At 40.1% G+C, this 26,535-nt stretch overlaps 1 protein-coding gene across 3 annotated transcripts in view; it reads right to left on the bottom strand.

The window, feature by feature from the left end:
* PHACTR3 (phosphatase and actin regulator 3) overlaps nt 1-26,535 on the bottom strand; it is a 108,922-nt gene that overhangs the window by 49,530 nt on the left and 32,857 nt on the right. For all 3 annotated transcript variants that reach the window (XM_054081124.1, XM_054081126.1, XM_054081125.1), the window contains exon 2: nt 1,014-1,175. In XM_054081124.1, coding sequence (XP_053937099.1) covers nt 1,014-1,175 — 162 coding nt within the window. The remainder of the gene's footprint in view (nt 1-1,013; nt 1,176-26,535) is intronic.

Raw genomic sequence — 26,535 nt, forward strand, 5'->3', positions numbered from 1 at the left:
TAACTCCAGCTGGAGGCCAGTCACAAGTGGAGTTCCTCAGGGCTCAGTACTGGGTCCAGCTCTGTTCAATGTCTTTATCAATGACCTGGATGAAGGCATTGAGTGCACCCTCAGCAAGTTTGCAGATGACACTAAGCTGGGAGGAAGTGTCGACCTGCTGGAGGGTAGGGAGGCTCTGCAAAGGGATCTGAACAGGCTGGACTGCTGGGCCGAGACCAATGGGATGAGGTTTAACAAGACCAAATGCCGGGTCCTGCACTTGGGGCACAACAACCCTATGCAGCGCTACAGACTGGGGGAAGAATGGCTGGAGAGCTGCACGGAAGAGAAGGACCTGGGGGTGCTGGTTGACAGCCGACTGAACATGAGCCAGCAGTGTGCCCAGGTGGCCAAGAAGGCCAATGGCATCTTGGCTTGTATCAGAAATGGGGTCACCAGCAGGTCCAGGGAGGTTATTCTCCCTCTGTACTCGGCACTGGTGAGACCGCACCTCGAATACTGTGTTCAGTTCTGGGCCCCTCACCACAAGAAGGATGTTGAGGCTCTGGAGCGTGTCCAGAGAAGAGCAACGAAGCTGGTGAGGGGGCTGGAGAACAAGTCTTATGAGGAGCGGCTGAGAGAGCTGGGGTTGTTTAGCCTGGAGAAGAGGAGGCTGAGGGGAGACCTTATTACTCTCTACAACTACCTGAAAGGAGGTTGTGGAGAGGAGGGAGCTGGCCTCTTCTCCCAAGTGACAGGGGACAGGACTAGAGGGAATGGCCTGAAGCTCCGTCAGGGGAGGTTCAGGTTGGATATCAGAAAAAAATTCTTCACAGTAAGAGTCATTGGGTACTGGAACAGCTGCCCAGGGAGGGGGTCGAGTCGCCTTCCCTGGAGGTGTTTAAGGAACAGGTGGATGAAGTACTTAGGGACATGGTTTAGGGAGTGTTAGGAACGGTTGGACTCGATGATCCAGTGGGTCCTTTCCAACCTTGTGATTCTGTGATTCTGTGATTCCCTTGTTCTCATCCTACCTGCAGATGTCTGCTTTAGCTTCTCATTTTTCTTTTTCCGCCACTTCCATGGTTTGAAGATCCTGCCCAGTGTTGCCAGTTTGCTGTTCCTCCTCACTGGTGGAGTTCGAATCCCTGAGACCAAGTAGTCAGAACGCATTGCAGGGGACTGCTCCATCTCATCTGAGAGGGGAAGAGAGGAAAGCCACCTGGTAGATAAAATGCTTCAGCATAGATTTAAAAAGGGGAGTCAAACAGAGGCTCAGCAGCTAACAAACATTCAGTTAGTCACCGAGGTAAGGAGTGCAAGAGTTCAAAAGAAAGCGTCTGCATTGCTGGAGCCATCAGCCAGGCTGAGGGATGCCAGCCAGAGACATTCAACCTCCCTGTGCCAGTCCAGTGCTTTCTACCAGCTGCTCTCCTGACTCTGGTCTTGCACAGTACCTGTCTGGATGCCAGACAGTTCAGTACCTGTACTGCTGCCGTCCCGCATGGATTAATCAGGGCTATTAGGCCAATGGACAAGGATGTGCTGAATTTGTACACTCTATGCTTTATTCCATCACTTTCCTGCCTTAGTCCATGGCTGGTACTGAGCAAAGTAATGGTGTTACTCTCCATCCCAACGGCTGCGAGTACCCGCACTACAGCCCTCTGACATGCGGAGAGCTGAAAGCTCCCAACAGCTTTAATAGCAGCAGTAGAAATTTAACACATCTGTGAATCAGGCCCATGTGGCCTCCAGTTAATCACGTAAAATTAATGTTAATTTAGAAAAATTTAGACCTTTATAAAAAGCTGAGAGGAAGTGTGAGAAAGCTCAGGTCCCTTCTGAATTCCCAGCTTCCAGTTCTGTTCTCAGGCCACAGGATATTGCTGCCTGTTAAATGAACTCTTTTCACATAAGCTAACACAGAACACGCTGACTTGTGTGAGCTATTACAAATCTTTTATATAAGAATAGTTTGTTTTATATGTGCTACGTAAGTAAAATCGAAGACCTATTGTATAAATTTATTCCTTGAGGAAGCTAAGGGGAAAAGTCTTTCCCTTTTGTCCAGCCAAACCACAGGAATTCAGAGATAATGGTTCAGCTGGAAAAGCAATTTAGGTATTTTTAATATTTTGTCTTGAATATACACTGTAAGTTTTGCTTATAGACAAGCCTTACACAAAACAATACATACTGACTATTCAGAGTTCTGTGCTAGCCAGTGCCATGAAGGAATGTAGCCTAGTTCAATAAATGGGGTTATTGCTGTCTTCATTGAGATTTGTATTTGAGCACCAATACAGTTATTGTTAAAGGAGAAGCTGCCATCACTCATCAGAAGTTGCATGAATGACACTTTGTATTTTCTTTCAACTATCAGTTATGATTTAAGCAAACCATGTGGAGCTACAAATGTGTGCATTTTCAAGTAATTTCTCTCTAGAACAACATTTATCATAAGCTGCTTTATGACTGCAAGATGAAAACTATGCAGCATCTTCTAGGCTTTGTTTTTAAGTTAAGAGGGTGAATATGCGATTCAACTGCACGGAGGTGGGGATTTCCAAGTAAACAGGAAACAATTTTGGAAGATTATTAAACACAGCAGGGGAATGAACACATTCCTCCTCTTCCATTTAATTTTGAAAATACTGGTAATAGAAATGAATCATTCAGTGGAGACAAACTAAAAATTTAGCCACGTGAACTATCAGAACAGAGAAAAGGCTGTAACAATTTCACACGAACCATTGTACGTGCCCGGTGAATTTCTCTTTTTTACGTGCTGATTTTAGAGCATATTTTGTCTCATTCCGCAGAGTTTGTCTTGGAGTTTAATTTAGAAGGAGGGCACTAGCCTACAGACCATGGCTGGAGTGCGAAGGCATCCTGCTCCTTTCCTAATTGAGTATTCAAAAATGAGAAGCAGCCCAGAAATAACCTTTGAAGAAGTAGAACTGCTCTTGATTACAGAGATGGCAATGAGAATGGAAAAATGGCAGACTAGATCTGCTATTAATTTGCTATTATGATTACTTTAAAGCTGTAATAGAAGCCTCATAAAATAGCATTTGGCCATTTCTTGTGACACCCCTTGAGTGGGAATGGAAATTAGCTCAAGAGCTGTAGATATACTATAAATCACTATGTGTAGATAGACTATAAATCACACCCTTGTCCCTGGAAGATACAGTGGAGCAGGACAGCCTCAGCTCAGCTGTCCCTGGACCTTGCTAGTGAGACTGCGCTGCGGCTCAAACGCTTCCTACCATTCCAGGAATTTCTCTACCATGTAAGTGAAGATTAAATAAGAAGTTGATTTAAAGTAGAACCTTATCGAGTTACTGATCCTACTGCGTTTTATTCAGGATGTAGGTATCTGCAAAGTGATTTAGGCATCATCCACGTTTTGTTTAACATTTGTAGCATGAGATCATTTTACCTTTTTCGCCAGATAGCAGGGGATGTAGACAGAACCAGGAAGTCGTTCAAACCCAAACCTGTGTGTTTCTGGCAGTGTTTATTATCTCAGATATTACGCTAGGAAAGAGAATGGGGAGATAGAGCAAAGGCACTAAGCATTCCTGAAGTGCCCTGTAGTGGTGAGTGCTTCTGTAGTTCCTACCAGCCCTGTCAACTGGGCTTCTTCTACCCCCTCTGGTTGTGCAAATATAAGGATTTTATGGCTTAGACTTTGGTTACAGATGAACTACAGATAGAAATCAAATGTCAAAAAAAGGAAGAGGAGCTAAAACAAATGTTCTGGCGGAGGTTTTTGTGGGCTTTTTAGCTTTATTAATGCTTCTCTTATGGTACAGACAGTTCTTAAGCAAGTGGTTTTATCACCTGGTATATTCTTGCCATATGCAGTTCCTACACTGTGCATTTGGAGAGATGGACACAAATAAAAATAGATAAAGACACAGTAAGACAGATGTCCTGAAGTCATAAATAACAAGGAAATGGTATCACTGGCAAAAAGAATCACAAGAAAACCCTTGAAGCTCCTCATTTCCAGTCAGTTCATTTTTTCTTGGTTGTGGGTTGGCTGCTTGGGAGATAAGAAGTTGACAGCACAAAAAGCGGTTCCCACGTACAGCAATGAATACTGAAGGAGAAGGCGCGCCTAAATATCAGCCAGTTCCTGCAGCCAGCAAGCTGCCAAGTCTTGCCAACCCTCCAACCGCTCTGTGAAATATTCAGCACATTTTTTTAATCTGCAGTCAATATTTTAATTATGCTAACTGTTCTGTGGAATAATGCGGTTATTTCTCCCAGAGCCTGATAGCCTGGGGCCAGGCCATGTAATTACACAGAGGATGTCTGCAAAATATAAACAGTCAAGAGCCAAATCAAGACTCTCCAAATCAGAGGGGAGAAATAAGCAACAGCTTAACTAGCTGTGTAGCACAGAAGGATGAGGGACAGTCGTTCTACAGGGTCAAGCAAGCATAAGCTTAACCCACAGCACAGAAACCTTAACCCTACCCCACAAAGGGAGGCCAGGCTCTGCTTGGCCATCACTGCTGAGACAGACCAACTAACTCCACGCTGTCCCACAAAGAGATGGTTGTCAAGCCTGTGGGGCCAGAGCATATTTCTGTGACTCAAGCTTGTTGACTATTTATATAGAAATTACTTTCAAGTCCCTGCTGTACCCTAGTGAGGGCAAAGGCTCTTGTGCTGGAGCTCCAGATCCAAAACAAATCCCTTGTATATCACATAGTTGTCATCTCCTCTGCGTGTGTCAAAGGGATGGAAATGAATGTGGCTGTGCCCCTGCTGCTGATGCTGGGTGAGTGTTTCTTACAGTGCTAGCCGTGGTAATTTCTAGAATTCCTAAAAGTAGTCAATAGTGTGAATGGACTGCTGTCTGATACACCAAAATCAGATGAGGGGAGGGGTTCTGACCTGATGGGGATTGCTGCTCCAGGCTGCTGAATAAACCAAGCAACAGAGAATGAAACAAACCATAATATTCATTACATTTGGCTGCAGGGTCTGACCCCTCAGACAGTCTGAGCATCTGCAGCTTCTGTTTACATCAGCAGCAGTTGTGGTTAATCAGTGATTCTGGAAAATGCCCCATTGCTTTCTTCTTTAAAATACTACGGTGACATAAATAGATAGACTTTTCCTGTTAGTCCCTTCTCTATATGAATTGTACACAGATCATGTAGTTTCTCCGTGCATTAAAGATGTCAAATCCTGACTCTATCCCATCCAGGCTCCCACAGAAGTGGGGCAGGTTTGCTGGAAGCACTAAGTCTGAGTCCTGGATGAGTGATGGAAGACTGTCTTATGCCTGCACATAGCCTTTGCTTGTACAACAGATGTTTTCAGTGTTGAGACAATCACGTCTGGGTGATAACAGCGTTGTGAAACTGAGCATTGGGTTCAGTCAGCTGAGTTGGTCTTCTTGGGTTTTTTATATCGAGCCAAAGAGCCTGTAGTCGCTGCTTATAGCAGCTGCGGGCTGCACTCTGCAGGCTGATATGTGGTGGTTGGGAACATCAGAGATAAAAGAGCTGAGTTATACTGACCTTGCCACAGAGAGAGGCTGCAGGAGACTCAGGATGCCCCCTTGCAAATACACATATTGCAGCAAGAAGTTCATGGGAAGATGAAGGATCCTGAATTTTAATGTGCTGGGAATTTTGGTAACTTAAATTCATGGTAATGGAAGTCGTGCCTTGCTAAATCCTCTGTGTACACTGTTAGGAGAAGGACCACTGAAAAATCTGCAACCTGCAAGCAGTTTAAAAATAACACAGCAGACAAGAGCTGCAGGCAAATTTGTAAGGCAGGCGTGCTCTGTTTTCTGATGAATTGGATTGTAATGCAGCTCTGCATGTTCTCCCCTTCAGTGTCACCACATCTCTCTTTGCAACTCAGACACAGGGTTAAAAAGGGGGAAAAGGCTACCTTTTGTTGACTCCGGAGGGCAGAGGCAGTGAGTGCAAACAAAATGACCTTTTTGGCTTTTGGGATAGAGGTGCCTTTGCCACTACTAACTTTCAGTGCTGCCTAGAATTAGCACCTACCTCTAAAAGGATATTAAGGAGGATGTCACAGGGAGAGCTGAGCTTTTAAAGGGTTCGTGTCTTCCACTGGTCAGTCCCGAATCATGGAAGCCAGACATTTGTGAGGTTAGCCAAGAAAGCACCTCTCTAGAAAGGATGCCCTATCCAGATGGTACTTTTTGTCTAGTGAGAAAAACCTAGGAGAAGGAAGGCAGAAAGGTTGTTGTGGTTTTAGAGTAAGGACTATCCTGAGCTTTGGGAAAGAAAATTAATAGCAGGAACAAATGCTTTTTTCCCTAGTTTAGCATCCCAAGAAGAACTGATCACAATAACAGATCTGCAGTGTAGGGGTAAATTGTTTGAGTCTTGGAGCCTTTGAACGCTTCTGTTATGTTCTAGAGAAGCAGAACTCAATCGGAAGAGGGTTTTTTATTGCACTAGTTGGATGTTTCCTGTGATGGAGGGAGCTCTTCCTTGTTCTAAATATGTTTTCTGTCACCTGCATTTCTGCAGACATGCTCTCTTTCTTGACTCTCTTTGAAAGAAAACTGCAGTGGAATGTTCCAGTTTGAAGTTTCTATATCAGTTTTTTGAACACAGTAGTTTGATTTTTCCAATTTTCAATGACTGATAGAAATTAAAAATTAAAATCAGAAATGGGAAAAAAAGCTTTTGACAAACCTGAGATATATTTAATTTTTGAAGGACTTTACTTGTATTCGGAACTGTGAATGTTTCAATATTGTCTTGAGCTGATTTGGAAAAATTTGCACAGAATCCTTAGTAAAATAGAAAACTTGATTCCTAACAGTTCAGTTATTTAGAAAAGGCAACGTACTTGTACTACATTATTGAATGTAATCATAAGTTGATTTTGGAGGTACAGCTGCTGATGTGACATAGATTGTTGCTCTGACACATCATATTTGTTACACGAGAAAAATACTGAAACAAAATAGGGAAAATAACAGGATTGAAGTGCAAATTCAGACGGCTATCTATCAAAACTTTTGGGGTCTGTATGGTCAACAATGTAGGTAAAAAAGGTTTGAGTTCTTATCTCTCTTCTCTCTGCTCTCAAAACTGTAGTCCTTTATGTTCATGATTTCCCACCTTAGATCATCTCATCCAGTACTTTAATCCCAAAAGGAAGCAGATGGATAATGGGCCAGGTTCATCCACAAGACAACTACGTCATTCATTGAGTTACCTTGGGGGGAAAATCTGGCATAATAAATCTGTGCAGACTTCAGACTCGTGGCGATACAGAAAGGCAGAGTGAAAATATTAAGATAAATGGCAGAATGATAGAGGGGAATTGAGTCTTTTATAAGCACCATTCCCAAAACAGCTCTGGATTCAGCTTCCACCAGCTACAGACTGTCCTTAGGCTGTGTCCCCTTTCTTTCAGCCAGGTGGTATGAATCCCCATAAGGTTTTTATACTCCGCTACATGAAAATTCCTTCCTTTCTACCTTTCGTCTGATCTCCAGAGTCTGAGCTTCCATTTTCACTTCATACCCAAATGTTTGCCTCGTATCCTTGTTCTATAATTTCCACTGCTCTTTAGTATGATAAATTATGATTTAACATTTTTCTTTAATTGAAGGAGAAAAAGAAAAAACAACCCAAAACATAATTTGTGGATGATAGAAGCAGGCTGTGCTTGCCAAGGAAGTTTATTTCCATTCTGTCATGCTGAGCCTCCCTTCAAAGTATTTGGACTTTAAAACAAGCTTTAGCTGAAATGAACGGGGAAACAGATTACACTTATCAAAGGAAAGAGAGCAGGGAAGTGCCAACTCCAGCTAAATCTCTTAGATAAAAATACACTTTATATGCTTGAGATTTGTGATTCCTTCCAGAAAATGTTCCTTCGGAAAGTTGACATATCACCTAACAGCATTAGCACCATATGAGCCAAGGTGCAAAGAAATTAATCAGGAACCTTTCATTCTTTTGAATCCTTGTGTCAAGTCCCACTGGCACTTCCTGTGATTTGCAATGCTCAGTGTGACATTAGCAATTCATTAACAAAGTAAGTTGTTCAGTGTTTGCATAAAGGAACCCACAACATGCTTTACCTGGATAAGGAAGAATTAAATAACAGTAAGAAAATAAGACTAATGAAGGATTGCTCTATAATCACACTCAATTCAGTTACCCGAGCCTGTGCATTATCTTCTTTTGAGAGGGGAAATTTGACATTTACATGTCTCTTGCCCAGTGAGAGATTGCTCAGGCAGCAGACAGAGCAGCATCTCCTGAGAGTCACAAAAAATCTATTCAAATAAAGTCAAATGAGCAGTTCCTCTGCAGAGTGCCAAGAGCCAGGCTGTGCACTTAGCCTCATCCTCCCTGCATCTGCAAAGGGGTTTGTACTGCACAGGTGTGTTACAAATTCCCAAGACTGGGCAGTTTGTCCAAGCCTCTTGGAGAGATGCTGTTTTGCAGGACAAAGGGAAGCCAAGCCCAGGAAGTACAGAAAAGGCTTGAATCAGGCTTTCCATGCATTCATAGTAGTAAAGCTGTTGTCTGCACTGCAGGACCAGTGTTTCATCACCTGCAGTTGTTTAATTAGCTGTAGCCTTGCTGCAAACCTGTTGAAAGGATGGGGTTTTATAGCTTCTTCAGGGAGCCTGCAGACAGAAACACCCCCTGGGCTGTCTCCAAGACGCACCTTCAAATCCATTTCACTGCAGCTTATCGCAGCTAGCAGTTATATTTGGAGGGACACGTAACATCCAGGGAAGTCACCATCCTTGCTAACAGGGAGCTATGCGTTGCTTTTTTCTCGGATTCATGCCCCAGAACTGACCAGTTTAGTTTCTTCTGTTTATAGGAGCCTATGTCTGTCAGACATAAAATCAGCTTTTACTTTATATCCATCCCAACCTTAGATATAAGAAAAATAACCAAACCCTCATGTCCTATGTACTTTTATGCCCTTGTAATTTAATGCATAGTTTCCTTCTTCCCTCGAATGCACCACAGCTCTCTGTTGGTGCTCTGTTGCTGTTCCTTGCCACTACTGCAGATAGAAAACATTCTTTCTGTTTTGTGAAACATAAGAACGTCTGCCTTTTTTTTATTTTTTCCCTTTCTCACTCCTGCTGCTTTGCACTTCCACTTTCCTTACAGCCACTGGCAACAAACACACATTAGTCAACAGTCTCTGGTGCATACTCCAAGCCTGCTATACAGAATGGGACAGAGATTTGGAAGAGGAAATACTTAGACAACAATAATATGACATAAAGCAGAACAGCTATAGAGAAAGGTAGATAGAAAACAGGCACAGTGACTGAATTCAAATTTTGTCTAAAGGTTATGCATCCAATTTGGCTCCTTGTAAAACTGTTATAAAACTGCCAGTGAGTTCTGTGTTTGGTTGATATGTAAGTTGTGATTAAACTCTTCTTCGAAGGTCATAGCTCCTGAATGAATGGTTAAATATTTTCTAGAGATGTCTTGGTCTGCTGTACGTAACATCCTATAAATATGAGACATATGTAGGAAATACTTTGAGGAGAGCACTGAGGAGATCCTTTTGTCCCATTGTCTACTGGTATTTTCCAAAAAGGCAATTATACTAAATACCCCATAGTCTTCAAAAGATGGTACCAAAAACCCTCTGTTGTCCTCAGCATCCTTGAAAAGTCACACACATATATGCATACACACAGGGCAGAGGGTCAGATGTCTTCAAAGTCTCCATGGGCAGTGGCACTTCTCACCTGTTAAATCTTGTGTTCAAGTTAACGTTATCTGCTTCTTACCATGGCACTATCGCAGACTCAGATAAAGGCTTTAAAGCACTGATCTAACAAAACTGCAACATGCTTAACTGTAGAGAGCTGAGTAACTTTAAAAATTAATGAGTTGCCAGGAGGTCTATACTCTAAAAATTGAGATTCAGCTTCCAAATAGATAGGCACTGGTTAACAATCTTTGAAGTGCTAACAGAGCAATACGCCTTCTGAAATGAAATTCTTTACTGGTTGAGGGCCAAAAGAAATAACTGCTTATCAATTTAACTATAGTGATTATGACTGTTTGTCTGAAAAAAGACCACAATCTATTCCTAGTGGGAATAGCAGGATCTTCAAGACAAGGAATGAGCATGGAAAATACTCAAAATACGTAAAACTGTCTCCTCTGCAGCTCTTGGAATGATTCCATTGCATGTTGTTTTCTTCTTGCATTATAGGGCCTAGGAAAAATACTGAGTTGTAACCCTTGCCCTGTATAAGAAATAGAAGGGAGAAAATGTCCCACATGGCAACAATGAAATGAAAATTTTGGCCAGCAGCCTCTGTACATTAACCCTCTGTGTCAGCCAACAGCCAAGCAGGGGGAGCGATGAAAGCAACTGTTCTTCTTTTGCTAACGCAATACATTGGCTGTGCGTACATTAGCAAGTAACGCAGCCTCTTAGAAGTGGATCTGTGAACAAACAGCTCATGCTGAAGACACAATATCTTCCGGTGTGCAGTTCTAAGGTAGTCTGATCTTGGGACTCTTAACTTGACTGAAAATGAGCTCTTTCCTTACAAAGTGCAAAGGAAACAAGATTCTTTAAAACACAAATGACAACCAAACTAAACAACCATCCTTCCAAAAATGAACTAAGAATTCCTGTGTTTTATTTCCAGAGGAAGGATAAAGATTATTGTTTCTCTTACTAAACCATGAGACTCAAAAACCTCTAAAGGCACATGCAAATTCCTGTGAGTTGTTGGTATTGGAAGTCACCAACTTTCATTAAGAGTTTGGCTCTTAAATTTTTGGTAGGTAAAAATTCCCTTGTAATGCGTCTCAGCCCATATCAGAGCTTATCTGAAATGTCCGTTTATTACACTTGTCTGTTATACATCCCTGTGTGCAGAATGGCATACATCTTCCTAAAGCCCTTCAGCAAGACATTTTAGCATCAATGAAATTGCTATGCATAAATTAACAAAATACATACAATGTCAATTACAAACTTGCTAGAATGATGCCATGGTAGCGACAGAAAAGGCAAATTTACTCTAATGAACAGATGGATGAATTTCTTTTAGCTTCTTCTTTTCTAAGGTTTATAGTGCACTGAACTTAGTGGGGAAAGGGCTTTGCATTTAACTAGAATTCTACTGATTTCATTCATTGGAGTGAGGGAGTGAGTCTTTCTGCAGTTCAGTGCAAGTACTGAGTTTTGTATTCAATTTTGACTTCGTAATACATTCTTTCCGCCCAAACTAGACAATTGTTGCAAAAAACAAGTCAGAAAACGCATGATAATAATTTCTTGAAATGGTTACATTTGAAAGAAGGGGAGATAAATGTCTTAAATACCATTTTCATATTCATGTTCTTTTCAAGGAGAAACTTGGTGGGCTAGTTAGCCTGTACTGCTTATAACAACTGCAAATGTCACATAGTAAACCTTAACTATATGTTTGCAGACATTTACTGTCTCTAGGAATATCAGGCACAAGAGTGATGTTTAATGATTACAGTGCTTGCACCATCTCAGAAAGACCTACCTTAAACTGAAATAACCAGAGGAGGAAAGAAGTAGCATACAACCATATTCAAAGTAGGTACAAAGAATGCCACGAGCTAAACTAAAATGTAAATTATAACTGCTGAGTAATGGCTTTTTTAATCTTTTAAAAGTCTGCTGCCAGCATTTGCATTTAAAAGTCTATAGCAGCATTGGTAAAGGTTCTCTAAATCTCCCTTTCAGTGCCTGGAAGGTTTCCATAAGTGTCACCACGTGGCTAACGCGTGAGGCATTGTCCCGTTCACCCTGGATCAGCCTGCAGACCAAACAGGAGAGGCTGTAGCAGCTCAGAGTTGCAAAAGATTTTCCTACTAATAAATTTTCCCATAGCCTTGTCAAGGCAGCTTAGTGGTCGGGGCCAGCATAGTGGGTATGGAACGGCATAAATCTGCCTTGGTATAACAAACTCTCCTTGTACCGTGTTTCACTTACATACAAGTTACTGATCAAAATCCTGTTCTGTACCTTTTGTCTGAACAGGTATGATTGCCCCGGTTCTACATTTACTGACTTAATTTATAACATAATGGTATAAAAAACATATTGATGAGAGTCTACAATATGGAGAAGTGTCTAGGGAGCACCCGATTATACTTCTGTTGATCAGTGCTTGTGTAAAAGAACAAAAACTAACTACCTTTTTCAAAATTAACAACACGTCAGGAGGCTCTGGTTTTGTACAGACAGGTTTTGGTAATTTTACTGGCAACAGATTTTAAATTCACATTTATTTTCAGGACTAACAATCACAGATAATTCTTTACTCTCCAGCTCTTAATTTTTATTTGGGTCACGGTTTTTGAGAAGGAATCAGCTAATGAATGTTTTTTTAACATTTGCCTTTCATCAGCACGAATAGCTAGACCTTCTCCTATTTTACCTTCAGTGTTTTTTATTTCTTATTATTTTTTTATTCAAAATGGATAACTAGATCTGTGGCAAAACTTTCATTTTAAAGCCACTAAAGAATAAGAACTGAATTTCGATTTCAATGCATGACCTTTTTATTAAACAAGTAAATAATAATCTTGTTCATTTCAACCATATCCTGAGCCTGTTTTTCTAAGTCTCACAAAGCCCAAAGAGCATGGAAGGAAAAACAGCATGGAATATTTTTACCCTGTCTCACCTAAATTTATGTATTTTTTAGTTTTTCCAAGAGAAAGAGAAGTGGAACAGCTACTCCCTCTTCTCAGTTTCTTTTCAGGTTTCAAATTTTAACTGTGTTCTCAGCTGCCTGCATGAGTCATGGAGAGCTGGAAACAAGACCCCCCCACAATATTATAACTGCTTCCTCATGAGGAAGCCGATGTGTGTTTTGGGGTGTACCACTAAAAAGCCACAAAAATCTCCTGAAACCTTCTTTGTGCCAGGAAGGTACATGGGTCTCATCGAGGAAGTGACAAAGCTGATTCCTTATTAGTGCAATGGAAACTAAGATATTTAAAGGTTTTCATATCAGTCTGTCTTGAAATTTAAGCCATTGTTTTCCAGCATTTGCAGAGATTTCAGACTGCTGTTGACTTTGTGGATTGTTTCAAGTAATGACGGTATTGAATTTCACCATCTAGGCAGAATTTGGATTTGATTCTGTGATGTTCCAAGAAACTCTAAAATCCACAGGCTTTTATGAGAACTGGAAGAGTGTTTAGTGCTTGCCAGGCTGATCCACGCTATTCCAGACTAACGTCCATCATTGCCTGCTCCTTCCTAAGCAGCATAAATCTAGGTTTGAGTCTACCTCTAATATTATATTTAGAAGCAACAGGGGAAGCTCATGGCAGAAAACCATTCTTCCTTCTGAAATCCCATAACTTTATTTAGAATAAGCCAGATCCCTCACACGTGTGTCTCACGTCTAGACTAACCAGAGCATATTAAACCAGGTCAAGGATCTTGTGCAGTAAGAGAGGAAACAGAAAGAAAGGTCAACTTACTCAAGCATAAGCCAAATTCATTGGCAGGTCAAATGGATTCATACAGCAAATGTAACAGTAAAAAAATGTAGTGAAACACATTAACAGAGGAAATTAGTATCAAATGTCCCTGTCAGCTCTATTGCATTTATAGACACGTATTGTTATGCTTTATACTGCCCTGTTTCAATCACATTAACTTGAGCTTATCCGCCTCTAACACAGAGCTTCAGTCCTAAATTTTGAACATAAGGTCAGACAAGGATCCTGTCACACTGAAATTACATCTTCTCATCAAAGACTTTTCCTTTTTTCACTGGGCTACCCTTCCTCTTCTCTACACACATTCTGCTTTTACGTCGAACTGTTTTTCACCATCATTTCACCATTTGTACAGATCTGACTATTTGTCCTGCAGGCAGCCTTCTCTTCCTGCTCAGTACAGTTTACTGATCCTCGGGACAGTAACGGTCTGACTTTAATCAAGACGAAGCAGGAAAAGCCTTTCTTCTCAGAGAAAGCTTTTAGGCGTTACAAGTATTCAGGATTGGTTTACCACACTGGGTAATGAAGCAGAGCTAAAAATATCGTATGTTCCTTTGACATTGCCCATTCATTACAATAAATGACTGAAATTTCTATGACTGCAGAACAAAACGTGTTTTATGTTTTTGCTTTTAAGTGGAGCTGTGTATAAAGCTCTTTGCCACTTAGAATATTCTCTTAGTGTTTCACATAAGAGGATAACAAAGTTTATTTGGAAAATGCAGAGAAGCCTACGGCTTGTTTACCTCTCATTTTCTCAAATGAACGAGGAGAGATATTAGAATGTGAGATCATGGAAGTGTAACTGGCCAAATTTTCTTCATTATGAGAAAATATAGTGAGGAAATTTGTTGAGGCTGCCCTTTAGAACATCACCTCTTATTGGCAATTCACTGCACTGGCTAAGCAGAAGTCCTTTCAATCATCTTCAAGTCTCCTATACAATCTGTGTAAGTCTGTTTCAACAACTGAGATGAGATTATCAAAGCATGAGAAAGAACTGACATATAGGACCAGATTGTTTGGAAATGTTTATTTCAAGTCATTCCACATAGTCTCATTCACTAATTTTTGGTTTTTTGAACTCAGAGAGAGAAATTTTTTCTCCTGTAACTAAAACTCTGAAGGCGGACACTCTTGCCTGCAAAAGAACTTAGAGGATTTTTAAGAGTATCGAAAAAAAACATAAAAACCTCAACTAATTTCTTCCTTTCAAGTGCTGAAATTATCTAATGCTATTAATAGAAGATTCTTTCTCTATGGAAAATTCAATCTTCTATTTAAAGCTACTGGGGAAAAGCTTGAAAGAACACAAAATTATTATTCTGACATCTGGCTATCAGCGTAGCCTTCGGATGATGAGTTCAGATCGTAGCTCTAAAATCAATATGTTTATTTAGAAATAAGGCAGAATGATCAACGCAACACCCTTTCCCCATACAGTTGTACGCAGCGGTTGCATCCCTGCCAGGAGTCTACCCAGCTCATCCTTTAGTGCCGAGGGAAGCACATTTAAGTATACCCGACTGCCAGCACTGAAAACCACAAATTTTATCGTGCACAGAAATGGGCACAGCTAACGAAGCAGCGTAACTTCCCCCCACTGCTGACCAGCGAAGCCTGTCCCTGACCTAAATGGCCCGTGGTGAGCAGAGCAGGTGTTGGCCCGTCCCCGTGACTGTCCTGCTGAGGTATGAAATTGATACTGGCTGTGATGACATTTCGTATGGGCACAGGACTAGGAATTCCTGTCACAATTAATCAGCAAAGAGAATACCCCTCCAGGAGTTTCAAGAGGACATTTTATACCAAACAGCTCAACTCCTGCTTCCAGGCTTCACTTCTTTGACATGTGCTGGCGCTCAGTGATTTATTCTCATGCTGACCACACAGCCCAGGTGATATTCTAGCAATTTACTCAGGAGTTATGAGAACTGCACATCTTGTGCATTGCTGGTGGGATCACTCGGAGATCATGTTCGCAAAAACACATGGGTATGTCAACCAAAACATGTGACTCACAATAAAACTATCAAAACCAGAACAGCATGCTTACAGCTGAAAATAAAACATCTTATGATTTTGTCCTTTCTTTTGTTTAGTAAAGAAATGGAAACAAGAGTTTATTGGTATAATGTACAGCGAAGCACTGTGCTAGAGATCTCCGAGTAACCCAAACAAGCCAGTGTGCATCAATTTCACTACTGGATTTGTATAGGTGTGAGTTCTAAAAGGGAGAGCTAAGAAGCAGCCAGTCAGCAGGGTGCAGGACGGGAGGAGCTATGTATCGCCATCATCTGCACACGGCATTGAACTAGATACAGCAGCTCTGATTCCCTAACATAACTTCTCTCCCACAAGGTAAATAAGCGCTTAGAAGATACAGTTAAGAGCAAGTAGGCCTTGGTTTACAAAATAAACTACCATAGTCCCAAGGATTAAAAAGTGCAGATCTGGCAGAAATTCATTCTGCCATCCCAAATGCGTTCACAGAATGTTGATCGGTCAACTTCGTTCCTGCAAGTTTTTTGCTGGATCAGGTATCATTTCTCTGTGCCATTTGCACTTTATGCCATATCGAGCATTGTCTGTCTTCCCACAGTTGGCATCAATCTGGCATAAAACACCGAGCTGGCATAAACTCTGTATCACAGCTCTGGCTGATTTGACAGAAATATGATCATTTGCCCATGCTTGATCTGGATGAAACCTGTACCGCTGTTAAAAACAATCGTGCACAGATCTGGTGTTAACATCCACCTCTCGGAGGATGGCAGAGTCAGTCTGTGCCAGAAGGTGATACGAAACTAATGGAACGTTTCTGCCTGCTCTTCCAGCACAGAGATGAGTGGCAAGGAGCAAAATGAGACAACACATGGTGGTTTTAGCCTCTCTACATATCACTTCTTCCTAGTGACCTCAACTTTCGACAGCAGCTACATGCAACACAAACAGCAAGGAGAGTATTTTTGCAGGGCATAAGCCTACGCTGCTGCAGCTGCATCCAGGAAGGCTCCGCAGTGATGCAGAACAGCTCCATTTTCAGAGCAAAATATTTCCTCATGTTTGCTTTTCTTCGGTTTGGCTTTGGGCTTTTTGCTTGTGCACTACAAACGCATGCATGATTCACCCTTCCCAGATTCAGTAGATCTTCTATAGTGTTTCTCTATCTGCATAGTATGTCTGTGCAGTATATTTGTGTGCATGCAATATTAGACAGTATATTGCATAATAGCATAGAAAAAAATCAAGGTATCTGCTGGTAATATGGATTTGATTATAAAATACCTACTTCTCATGTAGATCAGAGCAAGAGAAGGCTTGTAAGCTTGATTTTAGGGTGGCATTGAGTACCTAAATACTCAATGAAAGTACCTAAATACTCAATGTACTCAAAGTACAGTGAAAGGATGGTGAACAGAGTTGAACTGCAGTCACCACTGAAGGGTTCTTTAGCTTTCCTCACCTCCCCTGGTATTATTTTCCTCTGATTTTTGTGTTTCCTGGGTTTGCTCTTTTTTTTCCCCCTCTGGAGTTGGCAGAAGGGCAAGGGGAGAAGGGCAGCAGTACTCAGTATTTAGTTATTAAAAGTGAAAAGCTTTGACAGATAAAAATCTCCCAAGCCAAAACTGGCAAAGCCAGCTGGAAAAAAACAAACCCAAATGTTCCTGTTAAAATTGCAAACTTTCCTTATTTGTTGAAAATGTTCCAGGGTGGCTGCAGGGTACACTGAGCCAGCCTAAAGGCAGTTTTAACCTACGTTTTGACCATTTAAGAAGGAAAACAACTCTCTTCCACCAAAATGCACTTTGGCACTTGGCAAATAAATTTTACCATGGCAAATGTAAACCCACCTGAGCCACACAAACTCCTCAGTAAAATGGTCCTCAGCATCTTTTTCTACAATCTAACCTGAATACTCTGTGGTCATTAAAAAGTGCTAAAACCCTATAGGAAATAGCTTAGCATCATCTATTAGTATCATGCTTTGCAATTGTTATGTTAATATAACCGCTGAGTCTTACATTATACATTTTTGTAAGTATATATGCGAGTGGTTTACAAAGGAAGAAGGCTAAAACACAGTGTGTAGTGTGACTTGTCACAGGTTGAACAAGTGCCGGAAAGAGAACCTTCACCTCTGAACATCGGGCCTTTTACCTTCTTTAACTAAGTCCTGTGCCCCAGCAAATTCTGACTGCAGTCACAGGCTGAGGAAGCTCCCCAGAGCTGCGCAGTGCCATGATAGACCTTACCTTGCTATGGGCACGAAAGAGTTCAGAAGCTGTGAGGTCAGTACTATACGAGTGAGTGCCAGCCAAAGGTACACAGATGGATAACGTCCCTGTTTTTCTTGAACAGACCTGCACGGTGCATAGAATGACTGCACTGGCAGTCACAGAAAAATATTTTCTGTGATTGTATTGTGGAGCTGCACATAAAATATGTGCATATTTAGACCTAATTTGAGATATAGTTACCACAGCTGTATGTATGACTCATAATGGCTGTATTCTTGGCCAGTCCTGACTACGTACATGTAACCACTCGGTTACACAAGCAAAACCAAGGACTGCCAATATACGCCTTTTTGCAGACTCATTTAATCATCTCTCTTTTGACATTGTGGCCTTAGACTCAGTGCAAACAGAAGGACAACTTCACAGTTCTAGCAGTTTGCAGAATGAGACTTTGCTATACAAGCATAATTTCTTGCCATGATTTTTCTCAAAATAGATTAATCTTCGTGGAAAAATGAGAGCAGAGGCTAATGAGGGTTAAGGCACAGATGAGATGGCACCAGTAGCTACTTCATACAAACACGGCAAAGTAATAGTTTCTAGCATGCCATTTAATAAAATCAAGCTCTATTAGGATGCACACATGCAGAGGAATTTATTTTGAAGTCAAATATCATGTTGCCTGTCTGTCTTCAGTGGAAATACATGACGTGGTCTATCTCATCTCACCTTCCACTTAATCACACTTTTAATGAGCAGAAACATCAAAAGTAAACAGTTCCTTTCTCCTTCACAAAAATACTAATTTTCTTTCTATGATATTTACTTTGAATAACCAGAGTTCATTTTTAGACCCCTGTTCAATATTTCATTCAAAGAACTTTACAAGCATCTTCCAAATGCTGTTTTGAAGCTTCAGCAATGTTCTTTTGCGCACTGAGAAGCAATGCAAATTTCATGGGACTTTCCCCTCTCTAAAACAGGGTTCTGTCTCTCAGGGCAGCGGGCGAGGGTTGTTTTTTGGTTTGCTTATGTAGCCAGCTCCATTCCCAGTTAAGAGAAAAGTGAGAGCTATGTCGATCAGAATACATTTGCAGTGTGGGTGATTTATATATTAGCCCCTCGCTTACAGATAGTCCCTAAAATCTAAATGTTATTCAGGAATGTGTTGCCTTGTATTATGAATTATGAATAACTGAATAATGAAATACTCTGAAAAAAAAAGTAGCTCAGTGGGAAAAGTGTCAATCTGTGTTTAGGTAGTTACGGAATGACAGAGGTATGTTTGCATCTTGACATATGTGCAAGTAACAGTAAATAGCGTTCATAACGGCATTTGGTAAGTTGCCACGCTATTGTATCCTTGGAAGAAAGTAATACGGAATGTCTTTTGCCATCAGTTGCCTTCTGAATGATCACAGGAATTAATATCCACAGTAAACATCTGTACTGCGGCCAAACCCAGTTTGTTCGCTTCAAACTCTTTAAAATCACAAGTCAGAGATCCAGAATCACAAGATTGATTTGACTGATGGTTGACTTTGTATTTTATATTGCCTTCAAGGACTCTCTAACCTCCTGGCTGCCTCCTCATTTCTTGTCTGTAGCAGGAAGATTGAAAGGACATTCGGCTTCTTATGCAAAACCTGAGTATTCTTTGCAACTTCCTGATCCCAGAATTTTAGAATCCCAAATTCCAAAATTTAGCACTGTAAAAATAACATTAGGGTCTGATACTTCAGTTTTCTGTGAGTGACAGCGCTTATTTCTTCTTGAAGAACATTAATAGATTTTGCAAATAGACAATAGAAATCAATTAATTTTGTGGCCCACATAGTTCTTCAGAAGAGCTTGGTAAAGTGAATCATCAAGGCTCAGTAACCCATGGTTTAATTTAAGTTACATGACTTTTAAGAAAATCTCAAGATTTTCTCAGGAAGGAGGGGAACTTTCTGTAGGAAGAATTAAAGAACAGGGGAGAGGTGGGGAAGTCAATCTGAAGGACTTGGGTGCACAAAATCTGGAAGAAGCTGGCACAAGGAACCTCAAGGGAAGATGGGATGGCAGTGACCCGTGCTTCATATCCTTTGTTTCATTTTTAAAGTAATACTTGGCAGCAAAGTTATAAATAAATAGATTAACCAGAAGGTTGAGATAGAGCTGTTTGCGCTAAACTACTAATAACTGTCAGATTAGTCACATGTGGCATTTTCCTCTTCAACCACTGCTCAGTGGGTGAAGCTGAGCACTTGTACAATTAACAAGTCAAGGGATATTTAAACATATCAGTACGTTCATCAGGATAAGTTACTACAATTTCATTATATTACTTCTGAAATTTACTCTGATTTTATATAGTAGGCCTATATATTCCCTGAAATACACTCCTCTGTGTATGTGGAGCATGAAAAATTAATTCCATTAACAGGTATTCTTTAACTAGGTCTCCAGAGTTCTGTGAGCCTGAATTATGCTGCACTTTCCAGTATCTTTTTAATTTTGCATGTTCTAGATAAAAAACGGTTTCCTTCAAAAATCATTGCCCTCTTCTCTATAATGGCAACAAGAGGGGAAGAGGATATTGAAAAGTTCCTCATCAGCATAAATAAATTAAAGCCCCACTTCATACAAGCCAAGAGTAACGAAGCTGCTATTAAATGTTTTAAGAGGAAGCTAGAGGCAGAGATGACCAAAATAAAGCTCCCCAGACTCAATATTTTAGTGATTCTCTCCTCACTTGTATTTTAAGTGTCAGATAATCTATTAAAACTGAAACATCTTTGAAGGTAGCACGGCTGGAGAAGGTACTGTGATAAAATGTATTTGCAAGATGGCAAATCACCTTTGCAGTGTTGTATTTGCAGGTCAAAATTCAGCTTTCTATTAATAAGACCAGTCTAGTCTTTCTAACACAACTGTCTCAACTGAGGCTCCTCCTCTCTTTGTGATCTCTTTCTGTGCTTGCCTGATGATGCCTCGTTTTGCAGGAATTTCGAAGGTTTGCAAAAATTTCACAGCAGTAATCCTGTTTCATCCACCAAGGGATATCTATGTATACTATTTATAAACTCATACAGTTCTACTTGCTGCATAATAGCAAATTCGTGTTCAATTAGATATTTTTGGGTTTTTTTCACTAACCAGCTTGCCTGCACAATTGTCAAAACTGTGCCCATGGGTTAGATTCACAACTTTATAGATGAACTGGACTGAGGCATCTGCTTGCACAGCTTCTTTGTAAATCTGGCACTGGACATATATGAGCAAATACCTTACAAACAGCCTTAGTGGATATAACAAAACACCATGTACACATCCATTGCAGAATGGAGAGAAAGAATTCCTCTGCTCTGGTCCCGACAGGAGCTGAGTGACACTGAGCAAACACAAGTAAGCGCAGGGCAAAAGCAAAGAGGTGCTTCCAGGAGCTGCTGTGGCACAAGGTACAGGGATTCTCTTTCTCAGGACTACTCAGTGGGTTTGCATTGCATAAGAGGCAGAAAGGAGGCTGTAAAACTTACTCTGACCTTTCAGCAGCTTCTAATCCTAGGAAATGCCAGCAGTAGAGCTCCCTTGACTTGCATGGCTCAACCGTGACTGGTGGGGAATGGCTGTGGTGAAGTCTCCATGAGCAAATATGGATATATCAAGAAAAAATGTTGCTAAGAGATACCTCACTTGTTTTTCAGTAAATCCATTTCAGAAAAGATTAATCTTCCTTCTAAAGCACCCAGTGTTGCCAGCCCAGGATTCTACCCCAAGTTTTACAGTATTTGTACTTCAGTGTGAGGTTTTTTCCAGACAATTTTCCATAAATTGGAAACTACTTGTATTCTTTGCCTCACATTTCATAAGGACTGTGTATGTGCATGGGCCAAAATATCCTAAATGTAGGAGTATTGCTGATTTTTTTTTCAGTGTAGCCCTGCCACTAACTTGTCTAGTGCTCTTAGGGAACCTGTTTCCCCCCCTCTGGGCTTCCTTTATCTTCTTTGAGTAAAAGGGATGTAAGTAATTTAATTTACTGTGAGAGGTATGTCTATCATTTGCAATGTCCATTGGATTCTTAAGATAATGGATGGATGTTTGTTTAACAGAGAGGACATTCCTGGCAATTGCTTTGGCAGGAGGATGCCTTCCCTGTGCTATTCAGTGCCACTTTAGGCAAAGAGAAATCTGGTAGCTTTACAGTCATGCAGTGCAAGTGAACAGGAAATAAGAAAGATGCACAGTCTCTAAGGTGATCCTGTTCCCCTCATTTGGGCAAACTGTCATTTTTTAATGCCAACCTTTCCCCTGCAGTATCTCCTTACCTTTCCCATTGCCATTCATGGTATTTTAGGACAGCTTTACCTTGAGTTATGGGCATATTATTTCACCTGGGTTTCAAACAGAGTATAATTTTATCAACTTAGAGGCATCTTGTAGGCATCTCATTTTTTGGACTGTCTATCTCAGAGTTTCCTTTTTTACCTAATCATGTTATTTTTACATAGTCCCTTTTCTAGAAATTAAGTACGCGTACGCTGGATGCCTCCAGTCCCCCCACAACTGCATTTTGGCTGCAACCCTCTTAAACCCTTTTGAACTGAGTCCTAAGGACCATTAAAGAAGACATTCATAATGGTATCTTTACTTGTGGGTTCTAAGATTAGCTGTTTGATGAAGCAGTCATTTACTATGCCCAAAATTATTTATCCCTATCCCTTGTCCTAAAGGCAGTGATCCAGGCTGTATGAAGGGAGTGGAAATCCTCTACTATTGCTACTTGCCTGCAATTTACAGCTTTTCCTTAAAATTTCAGCTCCTGAAATCTTGCAATGCCTTTTCATGAAAAACTACCATTTCCAGAGTCACATTTAAGTACACTCGACACAATTTTTCACTGAGATGGTTATGCAAACATTAACAACCTCTCTAAACAAGAAGAAACCACACAGGAGAAATGCCTCCTTAACCTGGTCCCTGAAGAGCCATTTGGAACAAATGGCTGTGCGCATAATACAGTTTTTTCTAATTAGCATCTTTGGCAATAAGCCACTTGGGTATATTTGATATGCTTTTATCTTAAGATCAAATTTACATTCTCTAATACGTAGCTCTGACATCTTCATTCTTGTTTTAGATCTCTGTCATAACATGATTATTGTGTGATCACAACTCACAGCAAACCAGCCCCTATTTGTAAACGGCTCAGGCTTATCTACAGCAATGGGCTCTGTAATTGTGCCAGATAAGGAGGGTTCTATTTTGTTAAATTTGCCTCCCAGAATTAAAAATATATTGTTTTAAAAGTTGCAGGGCAGGTGATTTTTGGAGCCACATAACAATTCAAAGCTATAAGCTGTAAAAACAACCAAGAAAATAATTGATAAATAAGGGTGACTTTCTGAAGAGACTGCGAATTAAATATTAAAAAAATATATTCGTCAATCTTTACAAGACAGACTGGGGCACAGATGTGAATGATTTTCCCAAAGTTTTCAAGAACTGGATATAGAACAGATACCTTCCTTACAGTATCCTAACCATAAAACTTTTTCCCACCACAGAGAACTAAGCACTTTCAAAAATAATTTTTCAAGGGCAGATTCACAATCAGTGTTATAAGTTGTTACATCACTTATGAAATCAGTTGATCTATTATTGATGTCAACTTAAGATCTGCCATAGGACTCTAATAAAAAATAACAAGTAATAAAAATAAGTGCATCAAACAAAAGTACTTCCGTAAACATGAGAAATAGTAACAGGTTTTCTTGTACCATGTAAAATTCCATAGTTTTCAATTTTTTAATGTTAAATTACAACCTTTTTTTCAATTCTTGGAGGCAATGAGAATATCTTCCCAGGTCACAGTAGGAACTATTGTCTAAATCAGATAAGTCATTCACCTAACTCCGTTAAAGCATTTTCACTATTAGTTTCCTTACCAGCTGCCTTTGTGAAAAGTGAGTCTTTATTCTGAAGTACAAAAAGGATGGAAAATGTTATACCATTGCAAAGTTACCTGTCACAGACATCGCTTTCGGAGATTAGAAATGGAAAAAGCAAACTGCAGTAATAAGGTAAAGCAACTGCTACAAATCAAATAGCAATCTAACTTGGTTCACCACAGGGGCCTTTGGGATTTTCATACCTTATGTGCTTAATCAGATTTCAGATGATATCCATTCATTAAGAAAACCGTTTCTATTTCCCTGGGTTATGACATTTCCTCCTCCAAACAGCTTTGTACTCCACTCTCTCCCTTTACCACAAGGGCTTGCTAAGTGTTTAGGTCAAAACCACAGAACAGAAAAGAAAAATACTAATGCAAAATCCGAAATCTTTCACCCACTCCCAGTTGAGATTTGTTCACCTCTAACACTATAAGGAGAATGAGAAAAAGTGTTCCAGTCACACAAGTTGTATTGGGCAATTGTCACTGTGACAGGACCATGCTGAAGTAATACCATGACGCTACCTATATAAGGGCTATTATAAATTAACTCCTTTGCAACCCCTAAAAAATACATAAATCACATTCTGTTAACTGAGGGTTGCTCTATAATTGCAAAATAGTATCAGATTTCCAGCAGAAACAAGAGGTTGGTGGTGGACGAAATATTTCCACACATTTGTGATCCATGAATTAATCAAGTATAATTTATCAACTCTTAATATAAATAATAGTATAGCGTTCATAGCACGCTCTGTGTATAATATTTGAAGTCTACAACATAGCCGCTATAGACTATTACAAGTATGAAGACTGGCACTACTAGGAATTGAATCCGTTGAATCTAGATTGACTCTGTTGGCTAACAATACAAATCCAATGGCAAAAAACATATTGTTCATTTAAAGAGAGATTAAAATATTTTATCTAGGTTTATCAACAATTTAAAGTGTTACCCATAAGAACGACAGAAAGTCTCCTTAACCTTTTAATGCATATAATTTAACTTTTTTTCTAAAGGATGCTCTTAACCTGGGTTATTTCAGTGCTACACTTCACAACATTGCCTCAGAATCTAAGTGGGCAAAAATGAAGGACAAGCAGCTGAGTGAAGGATGATGAACTACATATGGGAATGGAAACAAATAGCTAAAGGCAGGACAACTTCATCGCTGGCTTTGCTTTCAAAGTACATGTCTCAAAACTCTCTCCCAGGCTTAGATTTAAGAGAAGGAAAATTGTGCTTAGGAAGAGTGAACTGTAGGATTAGAAATACAGAAGAGAGAAAGATCTGGAGCCAAAATTTCAATAGAGACAAAGCTCAGCTGGAGAGACTTAAAGGGAAAGAAAAAAGTTAAACTCAAAACGCTCTGTCATCCAGAGCCTCAAATGAAACCCAAGATTTCAGACCACTGTTTCTCTATTGGAAAATACCAGATGGGTGTTGGTAAAGGTTTCACCATCACTCCTATCTGCTGGTTCAGTTCAGTTACACTGTTATTCCCTACAGATCTACTGGCTGAAGTACTGACAAAACAGTGATATTATCTGTGTGGCTGTGGTCTGGGGCTCTTTTTGTGTATATTCTGAAGGGTCTGGGGCTCTTTTTGTGTATATTCTGAAGTCTTTACTAGAACTCGTACACGCATGCTGTTGGCTATATAATGTAATATTCTACAATCACTCAGTGAGACACTGTCTGATGGTTTTGCTGCAGAAGTTGTGAGTGGGCCAGGGAACTGTGGGTAAAGGTAGATAGAGAAGGCCTTGGAGAACTGGATTCTCCCTCCTACCTCTGCCAGGAAAGAAATCACTCATTTAAACAGGGTGCTCATCTTGAAATCATGGTTGACATGCCAATTCCCAGGCAGGTAGAAAATGCTGCCTTATCCAATAGTTCTGAAAAAAACACAGTATATACATCTCAAGTGAGGCAGTCAAAATTAGTATTTTTAACTCTCCCTGATGCTCTGCACACTTCCCAACTATACAAGGTGGACACACCAGCCCCACACCACTTAGTGCTTTTTGGAGCTGGTACTGTAGTGACAGGCACTACAAAAAAAATCTTCTGAATGTATTAATACTTTTGCCTTCTTAGATTACTGGAGAAAAACGTGTGTGATCCTGCACTTAAAGGCACAAAGGCACATGCACAAAGAACCAAACAAACATAATTCTGGCATTTGTTAAGTTTTTAGTGCTTGCATTTAACATCTTAATAATGTGCTCTTAATATAGTGGCTTTCCGGTATATAACATGTAATTATCTGAAGCCACGTATGGGATGTTTTCTCAGTATCTGGAGAACATTTTGTTTTGTGCTTTAAATGTATCCTGAAGAATAATCATTATTTAACTAAAACATCTTTGGTTTTCTTATTGCTTCGCTTTTGTGTGGAGGCCACAGAACAGCTTTTCACATACCAGATGAATAATGTGTAGGAAGAGTGAGAGAGGAAGAGAATTGATGACTGTTTTTTAAATATGTGAATTTAGTTTCACCAGGCACTTTGCACATCCAAATTTATTAAAGAAAAAAAAATCTCCTTCAGGATACTGCAATCTGTTGTTTTATATATACTATTAGAAAAGTTCATCTTTTAGAGAATAAGTAGTAGGTAGCATAAAATCATTCTGCATCTTCAAACTATACAGCAAAATCCATACTGGACAATTGCTAGATTACTTGACCAGATTTAAAGGTTTAATAGAAAAAAACTTTCTTACACTGTTGGATTTTTTAGAGAAACTCTCTTTCTCATCAGCGCCAGGAGGTAAGAGACAAGCTATCCAATTCACAGATAAAGTAAAAAGCATAGTGACAGTTGCAGTG

The sequence above is a fragment of the Cuculus canorus genome, chromosome 16 (genome assembly GCF_017976375.1).
Source record: "Cuculus canorus isolate bCucCan1 chromosome 16, bCucCan1.pri, whole genome shotgun sequence".
Classification (NCBI taxonomy): Eukaryota; Metazoa; Chordata; class Aves; order Cuculiformes; family Cuculidae; genus Cuculus; species Cuculus canorus.